The 15,613-nt window shown below is 43.4% G+C and overlaps 1 protein-coding gene across 2 annotated transcripts; it reads left to right on the top strand.

Annotated features, from left to right (window-relative positions):
- Nucleotides 1-1,202: 1,202 nt before the first annotated feature.
- LOC131282179 (epsin-1) lies at nt 1,203-14,729 on the top strand. Of its 2 annotated transcripts, none has more exons than XM_058311584.1 (12): nt 1,203-1,311; nt 8,190-8,354; nt 8,892-9,145; nt 9,223-9,513; nt 9,587-9,819; nt 9,891-10,074; nt 10,348-10,653; nt 10,724-10,912; nt 10,981-11,137; nt 11,226-11,512; nt 11,599-11,691; nt 13,767-14,729. In XM_058311584.1, coding segments are annotated over exons 2-12 (2,064 nt in total). In that variant the 5' UTR covers nt 1,203-1,311; nt 8,190-8,353; the 3' UTR covers nt 13,836-14,729. The 2 variants fall into 2 exon arrangements, with proteins under 2 accessions (XP_058167567.1, XP_058167568.1); XM_058311585.1 differs by lacking the exon at nt 13,767-14,729 and adding an exon at nt 12,888-12,996.
- Nucleotides 14,730-15,613: the final 884 nt, after the last annotated feature.

Genomic DNA, 15,613 nt, shown 5'->3' with positions numbered 1-15,613 from the left:
ACTCTTCGAACGATCTGCCAGTGTTCCAAGCGATCGCGTCTTTCGTGGTCGCCGTGCAGTTAATAGAATGATTGCATCCGAAATATGGGCACGATCCAGCAAGTTAGCAGTTTCATAAATCACTGCTACATCATCAGATGACGATAGTTCGTAGTGGGATTGTAGTAGACGTGATGGATGTAGTGGCGCTAAGGATTTATTACCCAATTCCATGGTTACTGGATTTGTACCGTTGAAAAGAAGCAGCGAACGGAATCTTCGCATTCAAGATGATGGAGTAATTCATGAGAGTGCAGTGGTCTTTTTCATAACGAAAAAAATCCAGCAGTGTACGGCATAGAGAAATTGGCAAAATATGCACGAATTGTTCATACGTACCCGTGCCTGCGTGTGCGTGGAAAGTAAGTTTCGTGTGGTTTTGTGTGTGGATAGCGATCCTTGTGAATGATCGGCTGCAAGTCATCGCAGCGAAGGGGGTGGAGAAAATGACGAGAAGGGTGTTGTGAAAACATTTGGTAATTTCCATTGAACGAGTAATTCATCAGGGAAGCCAACATTGCAATGCCATTGATAAAGAAAAACATATTGCAAGCAACAGGGATTGAAGTGGAATTATTTGGATAAATAAAATAAGAGATTTAAAAAAAAAAAATGGAAACAGGTAACACTGTACACTGTGAAGTTGTAAAAAAGTATTCAACATAAGAAATTGTTGCTTTCAAAGCAGAGTGCAAGTTGTTGGAAAGAGTTTGGTTTAGTGATGAAGATAAACCACTTTACACGTCATGGTCAGCGCGGCGGAAAGTAAACAGAATGTGTCGGATCAAGAAAAAGGTAGTGAAAATCGTTTGCCGCGAAAATGCAGTCTGGTATGCTGCCTAGAGCAGTAGTTTTTTTTTCAAACGACCCAATTGGTTAACAGCCAACGCTGATTTGGAATTTATGGAAAAGTGGTATTAGGTGCAAGACATCGCAAGATGAGTTAGGAGAAAAGAAAAGAAAACAATGAATCAAAACGGAAGGCATAGCGGACCGGTTGTAGATTGTTGTTCGGCGCTTTCTTCCTTTCAGACACGCGTCTGAACATTGGGAGAAAAGGGAGCGAAACACGGTTAAAAAACATGCATAAAAAGATAGCTTCCCTGCAAGATCTTGTGGTAATGAAAATTATGCCTTGCTCCATTTTTAGATACTGTGTGTAATGCGTGCGTGAATTTGTGTAAGCTCTTCGAATATCAATAAGGTTTTGTGAGTAATACTGATTTAAAGGGCATAGTGGCCATTTTTCGACCACATAACAACATTTGCGAGGTAAGTTACAACTTCAACCCTACACTGCTTGAGGAATACTAAATGGAAGGAGTCGGTTATAGGTTGATTATTGGTCAAAGCAACCAGAAGAAAATAACTTCCTGTTTGGAGCATATATTGTTTACTATCCCTTGGGCCGAGAACAACGCTATGCCCTACAAGCTAGTGAATCATTCTTTTCACCTGACACGCCTGGATGACATCATCGGAGAAGAATCTAGTAGGCACTTTTGGAATGATGCTCCAAATTCAATTACACCAAACAGTGGTATCTTAAGCCAATGGGAAGAATTATACGCACTTCTGTAAAATAGTTATTTTGAATGGACTACTCTATAAGGTCATCGAACAAATCGAACCACAACTGCACAACCACATTGTCATGACCATGCTATTGTTGCGTAGTAGAATCTTAAGTGGGTCTTGACCAGCTACCGTCCCTTTGCACTTGATACATAAACTACCAGAAGAAGATTGTTCCCACCGGTGTTTATCGTCTCCAGCTTGCAATCTGTGATGGATAGTTAATCAATACTTCACTCAAGCTTCAAGATTTGTTCGAACGTAAGAGGCGAGCAGACCTGCTATGGTTATAAAAACTGGCTTACCTTCTGCCGGACGCGTTCGGGAAGTGTTTTGAACCCAGCGCTGCACGCATACGAATGTACGTGGCGACGGTGTTCCTTGGTGGCGCCACACGGTTCGATCATGGCTTGCAACCAATTACTTCCGGTTCCTACTTCCCTATAGCGGTAGTATCGTGAATGGGTAAACAATTTTATTACGCTTTAAAGTCTCATCAAACTTTTTGATGCCACTTAATACAGCTTTCAAGTTAAATGGTGAAACCCTATGAATAGAAAAACGGAGTTTCTACAATACTCAAATTAGTTCATTCAATTTATTTTGCTGTGTAACTGTTACGAAACGTAACCTTAGTCATACAAGCGTCTACGATAACACTGGCAGTTCTTGAGACTTGAGACACTGGCAAACGCCGTCTCAATGGATTACGTTCAGAAAATTACAACTTCCGGACCAAATGTTTATGGGATCCCAACATTCCTGTGTGACTCATCAGAAACCGATTAGCTCGTCTGAGAAAGGGTTTTCTGGATTGCCTTTAAAATGCTTTCAATATCCATCTTCTACCTTTTTACCAGCAGACTTTCAATTTTACCCTCGTTTGTGTAAGGTCGTAACCGGGGAACGGAAAGATATTGAGCAACAAGTGGTCCGATAAAGACGTTCCTACCGAGCGCATTTATAAAAGAGCTCGAACCATCGCACTCTAGCGTCATCGCAAGTATAGGAAGCCTTCTTCCGTGCCTTTCGTCGAGTGTCACCATGGTGAGATGATAACCAACACTTCCGAACGCGTCCGCCATTGCGGCTATCATAACCATGTACAGGTGAAGTACAGTGTAGTATTTTGATAAAAGATAACGTAAAAAAGCTGTTGCTTAGGCTAAAGGTGGCGGTAGTTTGCACATACTGTTTTTCGATCTTTGAATGTCAATAGGAAAAGTAACAGCAAGGTCAAGATACGGAAATCTTCAAGCTTGGTTTTAAAGATTTTCACTTGTTATTTTTACCATCTCATTCTTACACAAGAACGTTTTACCGCTCCAGTGTGGTTACGGACGGAAGATTTTTTGTGCAAAAAATTCCCCATTACGTGGTTGCACTGCGGAAGGAGCCACCTTGCCAATGATAATCTAATTAAAACTTCATTCGTGGTAGTAGGTTTCTGAGGTGTTCATATATTGAACCAACGAAGTTCCCCAATATAGAATCGAATGTAAACATGTATTACCAACTTACTGCGCGGTAATGAAGCTCCAGAGCTCCATGCTGAGCAAAGTAATCGATAGACCGAACCTGAACCACGGCATGTTGGCTTGACCATTCGCTGGTCCTTTAGGACAAGGTAGTTACAACACCACCAGCGGTGGGAAGTATGGTGAGAGGTGGAAGATTGCGTGACGTTGATGCCGGCTCGTACCTTTTGCAACGTGACTGACACCTAAAACGTAAACTGTTTAACGAAAGCAACCAGAAGCGGCTAGGAGATCGATGCAGAGCCAAAGCATAAAAACAAACCTGAACGTCCCTCTCTCCAACATTCGACGAAGGTCGTTGGCTGAATAAGTTTTACACACTACGGTTGCTTATGTTTATCCGATGCCAATGTGTTTTTCACAGTTCACGAATCGATACGTGTACTGATACGGATATACTTGTTTGCATCAACTATTTATACATCAACACTTTATAGTAAACTAAAGAAGTGGCCTTTCTTGGATATTCAGAGAACATGCTCATCTCCATGTATCAAATTCGGCAACGGTCCGTATTGTAGTAGGCTACTTAGATCTTTATCTTTATCTAAACTATTCGCAATAATATGCTATATTACTCACAATAATGATGCCCTTGACTTGCATTGCTTAAAGTTCGCCGATGGTTAACGCTTGTAGGAAAACGGATCCGAATGGCGTTGAAAAACGAGACAGTATTCCGATAGCGAACCGTGACGCCCACTATTACTCCAACCGACTCTAGATTGATGGCTTTAAATAGTTGGCGAATCCTTTTGAAACAGATACACCGTTCGAGGGTTCGTTCCACACCATTCTTCCCGAAAGTGTAATTGTGGGAATGCTTGGAAGACCAACCAAACTTCGCCACAAACCACAAGCCAATTTGTGTTTGAAGGGAAGGAAGGATGGATAGACCCTATGTGCGTCCATCCTGTGTTTGATGACGCACAGTTTTGGCCCCGCTTAGTCGAATAATCCTTGGTCGGATCGGTAATTAGATAGTATTACGGTGGTGGTCAGACTTATGCAGTTTGGGGAGGCAATGCCCCCTCCATGATATACCCAGTCGTCACCAAACACCCCCTTTCGCGGCGTTGGTTTTGGGTGACCGGCGAGGGTATTTCTCACGCAATCAATATATATCGGGGAAACTTGGATTATTGAGCGTGTCAACGTGCAACCGTGGTCACATGTAGCGGATTTAGTAGCCGGGTTTAGCATTTAATCGGGGCGTTAAAAGTGGACGTCTGCTGAAAGCGCCAGCTGATATGATAGTGGTTGAGCAGAAAAGTACTCGAGATCTGTTCGGGTTTATTCTACAGCACAAACTACACTGCAAATTATTTCCACCAATACCCCTTTTTATTTGGGGCATCAAAAAATAAGGTCAGTTTGTATATAAAAACCAGACAAAACGGGTACGCCACGTCGTGCATTTATTTACGCAGACGCCCGAGTTTGGCGATGGGGGATGATCTGATAAAAATCATCGTTTCTCTTCGCCTCCCTGTGCGTTCCTTGAAAGATGATTGCATTCTCCAAGTGAAGAGTAGCTTTTTTTTAGCTGGTGTCCCTACTTTTTTTTTTGAAGACGCCCACGCGTGTGCAACGTGTACTCCTCCAGCGGGGACAAATTGAATTATCCTTTGTCGCGTAACGAAAAATCAATCCCCACACCACATCGGGTGCTGCTGCGGGGACCTGCCACTTTTCTGGCACTGACTGCATTTTAGTCTTCGTGTGACAACCGTCCGGAAAGGAGGAGACACACATTGCAGTGCTTTCCTTCACAGAAACACGGCCAAGGATACGGGGTGTTTTTTGTTGTTGTTGTTCCGTGTCCGTGGAGTGAGTGAATTCGGGTAGATGCACAGATCGTTTCTGCTCGTTATTGTGTATTTCACCACCAGATTGCGATGCAGATGGATGTTAAGCGATGGGGAGATAAAGATGAAACACTGTATGGAAAATAATCGTGCAGTGTTAATTGTTGTGTCCGCTAAATGTGGAACAACCACTAAAGAGGAAAAATAATCTCCGATACCGAACAAGCTTACCGGTGGTAGAGACGAGCTTCCCGAGTGATAACAAAGATAACAGTGTCATGAAAACGCGATAATTCTTCTTTTGCAATCACCCACCCCATCGGTGTCGGGCAAGCTTTGACGCAAACAAGCAACGACAGCAGGCTACCCGGTATCACGGAGTGTTCAAGACCGTATGATCTCATGTTCATTGGGTTGGTGCATTCCTGCGACCCAGTGCACTTTACAGTTTTGTCGCAGCAGCTGAGAAAAACTCCATCCCAGACTGGCTCTGGGTATCGTTGCGGACGTGTTTAAGAGGGAAAACAAAGCGCCCGCTACTGTGTCGCGCGTTCCCTTGGCGAAAAAAAAAAGCAAACCTGTTCGTGTTGGTGGCGCATCTATTGGCGGTCGGCGGGTGTGATCTACTGATCCACATTCAGTGTGCGACGACGACAAGTGCGGGTTTACTCTCGGTTCGCGGTCTGCGTCCTTGTCGTTCATCTTTCTGCTACGCCTGCTTCATCGGTTCCGCTGACATTGACAACTAGTCAAACGGGTTTGTTGTTCTCGCTCACAAGCAGCAGATACCTTCCCTTTCCGCGAGGATGCTTTTCAAGTGATTGGAAGTGGAAGAAATTGCATTATGTGGCGAATTCCGTGAGACTACGCTGTGAATCGCAGAAAAAATCGATCGTTAAAAACTGCAAGTGGTTCATTTTCGATGAGCCTTAATTCTGAACGAAAGCGAACACTCTCCATGAATGCTATCCAAACCGATTTCACTCTCGTTGACTTAATGGAGAATCTTTGCATTAAAAAGAACATCATGGTTACCTTTGATCCATGAAAAATTTGACCTACATTTCGTATTCGAATCCGTTCCCAAGATTACTTGCACGAAATTCTTTTTCAGTAATTTACTAATCCATGAAGTCATGAAGTGAACCAATGGGACAACATGTTTGTTGTTACAGAATTGAAATTGAAAGAAGTCACTGGTTTACCCAGATAAGTTCTTTAATCGTTCCATTGGAATGTTGTCAAGTGAAGAAAAGCTGCGTTAACTGTGTTATGAATGCTGCTTGAAATATTTTTCACCAGCAATCACTCAATAGACACCTACTTTCCAAAGCAATACCTTTTCCATCACTAGAGTAATTCGAAGGCAATAGTGAAAAGAAAAGAAGGAGCTGGTAAAAAATGCAAACACGCTGTAGTTGGCATTGCTCAGCGAACCGCGGACGAAATGTATATTGTATGCCACACTCCTCTTCTCCCGCTTCGTGTGCGGCTCATACCACATCCCCACGCATCACCTGCATAGCGGCTTTTCTCCAAGGTTTTTCCACCCAGACCCGCGTCTGAGGGCTTTGACACCGAAACCTGAACTAGCATCTATCGCACGCCAACCGGGGGTCGTTCGCTGCTCCACCGCTGTTCACGTTTGACACGGCTGACCGAATCGTTCACAAAATGGATAAAGTTGGCATTCGAACCGACGTCGGTAACAGCGATCATTTTAATTCTGCGAATGAATTTCCTCTTCCAGGGAATGGGAACTGCTGTTCGTTGAACTGTTTCTATTTATGCTATGGCCGTTTAAATGGACATTTAAACGCCAACGCAGTTTGAAACCAATGCACAATTCGTTCTCTTGGATTAAGTTTTCCGATCGTGCAAATCAATATGCATTACCCCCCTATTTATAAACATTCTGTTGGTGTGTGAATCGCCCGCATACTAGATGTGCTCTCAATTAGTGATTTTTTCTAACTACTATTTCTTGTTGCATGTTGTTAGCATATTGTATTTTCCCTCATTTTTCTACTAGTTGCCTGATCGATCAGACATCACGATCCGAGATCTACAAAGTCGTTTTTTTTAAACTAACATGAGTTCTTGAGTCGAGCTGCAATATAAGTAACCACAAACGTACAAGTGTCCGCATGTAAATTCTGGCCCTGCACTTTGATTACTTACCGCCATTTTATCTACTGTGTACAAATTTGCTTCAATGCAGGGTCGCTGGCCCTATTTTGGCCCTATGGAAAGGAGCTTAACTTTTTAACTTTTTTGTATAGTATCGATTTTTTCTAGTTAAAAACTAAGTTTGTAAGCGAATATAAGTAAACACTGCCTAAACAATCTTAAGTCATGTTTTTTAAAAAGAATTATCAAAATGTAACTTGAATTTTTTAGGGCTCGAAACATTTTTTTCTCGATGAAATGAATGAAATTAATGAAAATTCTCGATGGGCAAAAATGAATTGAATTAAGCAGCCAATCTCGTTTATTTAACTATTTTAAATTTATTTAGCAATTATTTAAATCATAACAAAACATAAGATAAGCATTTTTCATTGTGGCTAAAACAGGTACGGCCAAAATAGCGACAAAAAGTGTGCTCGGAAATTGATAATTTTTCAGTGAAAACAGCTAATAAACTCAACAATATGAATTTTATTGCATGGTTAGAAAGCTACTCTATATTACCATACCAAGTTTATCGTTATATGATCGGTACAATGAGTGCAATGATTTCTTTTGTGGTTACCCTCTAGTAAGTGGTGCAAAAGTGGCTTTTCAAACCTACCAAGGAACCGCGACAGTTGAGGTGCAAAACGAATGAAAAGTTCCATAATTAACCGGCTGGCCACATAAGACTAAAAGTGATATTCAATTTTGTTACAGCTGTAATTATTTATTTTGTTTCTATTTTGACAGATCGTCAAACAGAGCTGCTGCAAAAGACTCACATTCCGTAGTGTTTTACATAACATAATATTTCCTTCTTTTCGCGTCTGTTAAGTGTCTATGTTCTTAACCTATGAACGGCATATTATAAAAAGAGAAAAAGCATTTTCATTGCGTTTGTGTTTGAAAGGGAGTGTTTTTTAGTCCTGATTTCACTGCGCAAGTTAAACAGCGTAAGTGTTTATAAACCCTTTAACCATTAACACTAAAACGGTTTGTGCGTGCGTTGGTGTTTAAGTGTTTGTTTGCGTGTATTTTTTTTTTATTATTTTAGCTTGAAAGTTATCAAGTGTAAGTGTGCTGCTGCAGTTGTGCATATGTGCTTGTATCAAGAGATCGTGATTTAGTGCCACTTGGAACGTGCTAAAAGTCACCTGATAACGTGCAAAGCGGAAGTTTTTCAATCAGTCGCAGAAAGAAAAATAAAAATTTACCAAAAGTAAGTCCAAAGAACCAAATATCTCTGTAATGATAAAATATCTCTATAAAAATGATCAAGCAAATATTGTAAACAATTCTCAGGCGTTTAATTATTTCAATAGTATAAGGGGCACGTCAGGGCAATCAGTTTTACATAATTTTCCAATATTACATACGCATAACTTGTTGTTTTAGCACTTTCATTGAACTTTTACTAATTTAATTACTTGAAATCGTTGTTTGGGGCAGAACAAATAGAAAAAGGGATGACCTGTTCAAGCCGTCCACCATTTCCGGTGCGAATGGAAGTATCTGTAACTCATACTCTATCTGACCAGTTAGTGGGCTTCATTGGAATATTTATATGAGAAGGTTAAATGCTAGGGTTCAACTTCAATTCTGTACGCGTACCTTAACGAGTTGATCGATTCATAACTTTGTGTTAGACCACGTGTATACATACCGGTACATAGGTTTGGGATTGTTTTTCAGAAATTCGGTATAGTTTAACGATCGTATTACTAATTCTTTTACTTGTGCTTATACAAAAAAACAGTGAAGAAAACCGACACACAGATGAACGTAGCTGGCATACGTCGTAACATAAAGAACATCGCCCACAACTACTCCGATGCCCAGGTGAAGGTGCGGGAGGCCACCTCCAACGATCCATGGGGACCGTCGTCAACGATCATGGCGGAGATCGCCGACCTCACGTACAACGTGGTGGCATTCTCCGAAATCATGCAAATGATCTGGAAGCGCATGAACGACCACGGTAAAAACTGGCGGCATGTCTATAAGGCATTGGTAAGTTCAGCACCGCAGGGCGCTTACTGTAACTCGCTGACTGGGTAACTGAATGTTTTTACTTTCTTTTTCCGTAGCTACTGCTAGAATACCTCATCAAGACCGGCACGGAGAAGGTGGCGCAGCAGTGTAAGGAAAATATCTACGCCATCCAGACACTGAAGGAGTTCCAGTACATGGAGGAGGGCAAGGATCAGGGCATGCACGTGCGCGAGAAGGCGAAACAGCTTGTGTCGCTGCTGAAGGACGACGAGCGGCTGAAGAATGAGCGTGCCCGTGCGCTGAAGGCGAAGGAACGCTTTGCTCGCACGGCCAGCGGTTTCGGTAGCGACGGTTCCATCGACGGCCCGACGCAGCGCGATCCGAGGGTGTGTAGCAGTATGTGTACCAAAGAAACCCACTTGGGGAACTATAGTTTTGCGTTTTACTTGCGTTTTGCAGCCACCGAACTGGGGTGAAGGAGAACCGATCGCGGGTGCAGCAACAAGCGGCGTCGCCGGGAAACCAGTGTCGGAGATCGAGTTTGTGCGACCACAGACGGTCGGTGAAGAGGAATTGCAGCTGCAGCTGGCGATGGCCATGTCGCGGGAGGAGGCCGAACAAGAGGAACAGAAACGGCGCAGCGACGACGTACGGCTACAGCTGGCGCTTAGTCAGAGTGAACAAGACTTCAAGTGAGAGGAAAAAAAACCCACCAACCTATCTCGATCGATCAACATTTAATTACTATTGTTTGTGCTCACAGAAAGGATGGCGATCCAAAGGCAGGACCGCAGGAGGGCAGCAGTGCTTTGGTCGATCTGTTGGACATTTCATTCGGAGCCGCTTCGATAAGTAGTCCGGCTCAGCATCAACCATTGGCTGGTCCATCTGGTAGCGCTCCGATCGATCCGTGGGGTATGCCCGTCGCCGGAGGATCACGACCAACGGTAAGTTACCGTACACTTTTTGATACAGTCAATTCAAGCGACACGATAAAACATATTTTCTGTTAGACTTTAGCCATCAAAGCACCACCAGAAGAACGTGCAAATACGGTGGGTTCAGTTGGGGTAAGGAAGAAATTTTAACCCCCTGACTAGAGGCTACTGTTTAGGCTCCTTTACGGACACGCTCGTTCCTTTAAACATTAAGTCAAATCGTAATGATTGTTCCTTGATATGTTTTGTAAAATGATTTCTACTTTCTTTAACACTTTGTAGACTTCGGATCCATGGTCTAGGACATCATCGCCACCGGTAGTGGACCCGTGGCTCAACACCGCCTCCGCATTGCCACCACCGGGCCCGTCCACCTCCAAACCACCCCTCCTGGGCGCCGGCGTTGGGCTGGAGGCGTGGCAACCCCGCACACAGTCTCCCTCGGTTGCATCCGGATCATCGGTCGAGGGATGGCTACATAATGGAGGGGGTGCCGCTTCCGGGATGTCCAACGGTACCGGAGCGACGAACGGAAATGTGGATCCTTGGTTAAGTAAAACAACTCTGGCCGGTGTTGGAGCTACTGCAGTACGTTTAACCATATAAATCGAGCATCGTGATGTTCTCATTTCTAATTTTTATTTCTTTTTTTTCACAGCCAGCCACGATTCCTGCTGCAGATCCGTGGCAAGCGAATAAACGGACCACACCAGTGCCTGTCGTTGCTGCTACCGCCGACCCATGGCAGCCCAGTTCGTCCGCAACCAAGCTGGACCCGTGGGCTCCGGTGAGCAACAACTCGGCAAGCGGAAGTATCGGTGACCTGGGGGCGGCATTTGGTGGAGCTGTAAGTGATGAACCACGGGGCGGTCGCGCTAAGGAAAATTTTAATGTAATCATATGGTTCGCACTTAGATTCCACCCAACCGACCATCACCAGTTGGAGCAATCACATCTCCCGTATCCGATCTGGATGAGTTCGATATCATTACGAAGCGAGCGGCCAGCACCACCAGCAGTAGCAACAATAATAACAACCACGCCGCAAGCAATAACCTGAACAACAACAGCTGTAAGTGTGGCGGACACAGTGTGGTTAGCGAACGGTTTGGTAAGAGTTTCATATTGACGGTTGCCTCCCTTCCCTATTCGGTGATTAGCATTGCTACTGGGTGATCTCGATCCACTTTCGTCATCCGGAACAACGTCGAGCTCGCCAAGCATGGGTGCGACGACGGCGGTCAAGAAGACGCCGCAATCTTTCCTCGGCGAAAACTCGTCCCTCGTCAATCTGGACAATCTAATCAAACCGATGCCGAGCGGTACTGGTACCAGTGGTGCGACGGCATCCTTGACTGCTTCGGCGGCGGCCTACAATCCATTCGGTGACACCGGCAGTGCCGGGGCACCGGTGCAGAAAAATCTATTCCATCAAAATCAACCTCAGGTGCGTAGTAATGGAGAATGGAGTATTGTTTTGGATTTTAACTTACAAAAGCAACTGCTGTGGCTTTTGTTGTCGTATTGTTTTAGGTTCCGTCCATCAATCAATTGAAGCAGTCACCGTTTCCGGTAACGCTTAATCAGGATCCTTGGGCACCGGTTGCAAATATGACCGCAGCACAAGTGAGTATGAAACGGGGAGAGATGGCATAGCATCCGCATGGGAACTGGCTAGAAATGCTATAATCTAGTCCAGGGGTGTACGCAGGGTGATGGTATGCTTTTGTTAGTATGATTACTACAACCCACCAGCAACGGATAATATGATGCTTAGCGTCTTCCATGAAGAATTATATTTAAACTGATTTCGCCGAACAGTAAGATGCTTCCATCTTTTGTCCCTAACTGAATGCAATTAACATGCAATGTGACACCACATTTGTTGCCGTTTATTTCTGTCCTTAATGTTTGTGCCTGGCGGGAAACTAACGTGCAATTTGAATCACGATGCAGCCTCACGTGGACGACATCGAATACTTTCCCTACGACTCCACCCTTGACGCTAATGCCATAAACAATAACGACACGGTCGATACTATTGATCGCAACACTTCCGACTGGAGGATCTCCTCACACTCCAGCATGGCTCAGGCGAGACCCCTAGGGACGCTCGAGCACATCGACTGTAATCTCAACGAGGAGAATATTCGCGGTGACGAACCGCGTGAGGAGGAAGACGACATTTTCAACACCAGCTATGTGCTTTCTTCTTCCACGGGCGCCGGAGACACAGGTTTTGCCGGAGGGCGACATTTGTCGACGGCACACCTGGACACGGCCCGTCCATTGCGTCAATTGTACGATTTTCACTTTGCTATCGATGACGACGCACTCGACATTAACCGATCCACCTCGCTAGCAACGGGTGATGGTCAGAATATTCCGACACGGAACACAATAATGGGCTCCGGTGGACCGACCGTACCAGACGCATGCCACGCGAACATTAACAACAATTTTGAAGTGAGTGTGTTTTTGCAACACTCTAAATGTGTACTGTAAGGTTGTTAGTAGTGGAAAAACGTGCTCGATGATCGTTAAAACTCGAAAAAATAAGTTTGTTCGTTGATAATGCAGTAGTATGATAACATCCGCTACATATGTGAAACATATTTTGTTCGAAATGTATCTTTCCTACCAACTTAACATTACAATTCGTATTGCTTGTATTAAAACATTCTAAAGTCATGCTATGTGTGTATTTTCTCTTTTTTTTCTTTTCCCATCCAAACATGTCCTCTTTTTCCTGTAACTTTATCTCGCCATTCATCTTTGTATCGAATTCCACGTGGGGAATCGCTAATGCTTCTTGATTTCAGCACACATCGCCCGGAAACAATGGAGCATGGACGCTAAATTAAACACAAGAACACGTCCAACGACTATGCCCCTCCTCTATTGATAGTGATTTGATAAATGGTTTAAAAAACATACGAGATGAAGGCAATTTACTGTTGTCCCTCCTCCCCCGAAGTGTGGTCCTTAGTCCCGTAGTTCCAGTAGGTAGTGAAATGATCTTCATCTCGTGGTTTCTGTTTGTGATGGTTCGTACACTTTTCGATCATCAAGAAGGATGTGGCAAGGACATTTTCCCCCCCGGTTCGGGGTGGAAAGAATCGCCATCTTTGTAATCGCTACGCTAAGCCATCGACAACCATGCCGCTGCCTCCTGCGCCTGTGTTTGTATGTGTGTGTGGTACGTGTGCTGGTCCATCAATATGCTATCACGCTATGCTTCAGAAGGTTGCCAGAATCCAACGTAGCGACTGGACGGTGGACGACGGCCTCCCAACGCACGCACCAAACGCTCGGTGCGAATTGATTACAATGTACTTGCTTCCGGTAATGTTGAATTTGTTTACGTGTGCTTATTCATCATCATTGCGTTGCAGTTCAGATTTTCTTCATTTTTGTGTGTATAATTTCATTGACTTCTCCTTTTCACAAATAACCCCACTTGGTTTTCCGTGTTTTAACACTTGTGTTCTACTAATAACGCCAGAAAATCTCCCACCAAACAGTATACCTTTGCTCAACTTTTAACACATTTGGGTTATCAATTATTTCCACCTGCTTTTCCTTTTACCCGTCTAGGAATTACTTAATAAGTAGTTGCTGTATTTCTGCCTTTTTAAGTTTTCTCCAATCGTTTAGTACCAATACTAATGTGTTACAATTTCGCGGGAATCGTTTTGCAGAGCAACCTAAACAATAACAATAGTGCACCCTGGATGAATCCTCAATCGTCGAATCCATTCCTGTCGTAAGCAGCCAGTGGTCAACGACGGCACCGCACGCTAGCAGAAGCAACCAACAAGAAGCAAACTTTTATAATACCGGGACCTTTCCTAACGCAATCTTCTTCCGGCTGAAGTCAGGAATCGGGGTTTACTCTTAAAACAAACGGGATCGATTAGTTGAGGACGTAGGACCGACTGTTGATGTAACTAACCAAACTTGTGCGAAAGCGAAAGGCAATACATTGAACAAACTAACCAAACCACACTCAAATCAGAAACAGGAACAGAATACATCGAGCTAGATTTTTTTATTCTCTGGGTATTTCGGGGATCCGCCAGACAGCATCACACATGGATTTGGTGACTCGTGTTCGGTCTGAGGGGCCTAAGGGAGCATGAGAGAGGAGACATTTATGGTTTCGATTAATTTAAACGTATACCAGCGCGTGTTTAAAGCGGTCGGCTGGCTGATAAAACTAAAAGTTATCGACCGCCATTTATTTATCTTCTGTTAAACTAAACATGGATCCGGTTGGACAATATCAACCAAATTCGATCGCGCATCGTTTAGACAACCATAATTTAAGGGCAAAGGTAACAACCGTGGTGCGGGGATGGTGAACGAGTTTCGAACATTGGAAAAGTCTTACGGAGCACGGAAACAGGCATCCACTTGGTCATGTTGTTGACGGTGGAATGAATTTAAGCGAAAGAAAAATTAAAATGCCTTATTATAGTGGGAAATGATAGAAGAAAAAAAAACTAAAAAACTAAGCTAAAACAGATACTACTAGTAACGATAAAGAAACAAGATACTACTACACTCTAGGGATGGGCTTCATCATAACGCAGCAGATGCTAGTACATCGCATCCTAAATAAACGCGCTGGAAGTGGGGAATCAAATCAAGAAACCAGAAAAGAAAACACACGACAGACACCCACTTATGCTTTGGCGGGTAGCAACTGAAGCAGCTAAAATTGGTCATCAATCTTTAAGTCGCAATGTTTCAGGGAAATCCACTTTGATTTTCCTGATCCTTTGTGGTACCATCCGTTCTGGAAAAATAGCAATTGTTTCGCGTTGAAGTGTCATTGTATGTGTTTATATGGCCTTCTGCTAAATGGGTTTTTAGCTAGGCTTAGAAAAAAGACTAGCAATTCTCTGTTTTCTTCTCCGCAACCTTAAGATTTTATTTTCCACATTTTGTCTTTGCGATACTACAGAGTTTATCGACGACCGTTTGTTTGTTTCATTCCTTGGAAGTATGCTTGTATACAGTTTTATTTATTTGAACTGCTTCCTCGGATTAACTGACGCAACCAAAAGAGTATGATCTTTCGGTTATCTTAATTCACTTCTTTTTTATTACCCTCCCATTCAGCTTATTGTTACTTTTCGTGCTCTTGTTTCTGTTCTTCATCGACGTTTTATTACCTTTAAACGTATTATTTAAAGTAAGATCAAGCGAAGATCATTCACGATCGGTTATTTCTGCATCTTATTGGTGGTGTTAAGAATGTGTTAAACAGTGCAGTAGGATTCCAATTACTTCGAATTTTTCGGCAATGTATCGTACGCGAAAACTGATCGAAAAGGAACATTTTACAAAATTGAGTGAAATGTTTTAACGGCGACAAATATTACGAGTGGAATGCGCTGGGAACCAATCCGGGCAGTGGACGATGGGGAAAAAGTAGTAAACTTCATCCTTCTAAAGACGACAAAATAACGTTTGTATAGGAAAACGACAGGAAATTTAAAGTAAAAATCAACAAAAAAAATGATATACACATTGAGAAAGT

The sequence above is a fragment of the Anopheles ziemanni genome, chromosome 2 (assembly GCF_943734765.1).
Source record: "Anopheles ziemanni chromosome 2, idAnoZiCoDA_A2_x.2, whole genome shotgun sequence".
Lineage (NCBI taxonomy): Eukaryota > Metazoa > Arthropoda > Insecta > Diptera > Culicidae > Anopheles > Anopheles ziemanni.
Note: the sequence above shows the minus strand (reverse complement) of the source record. Positions and strands in the feature narration are given on the sequence as shown.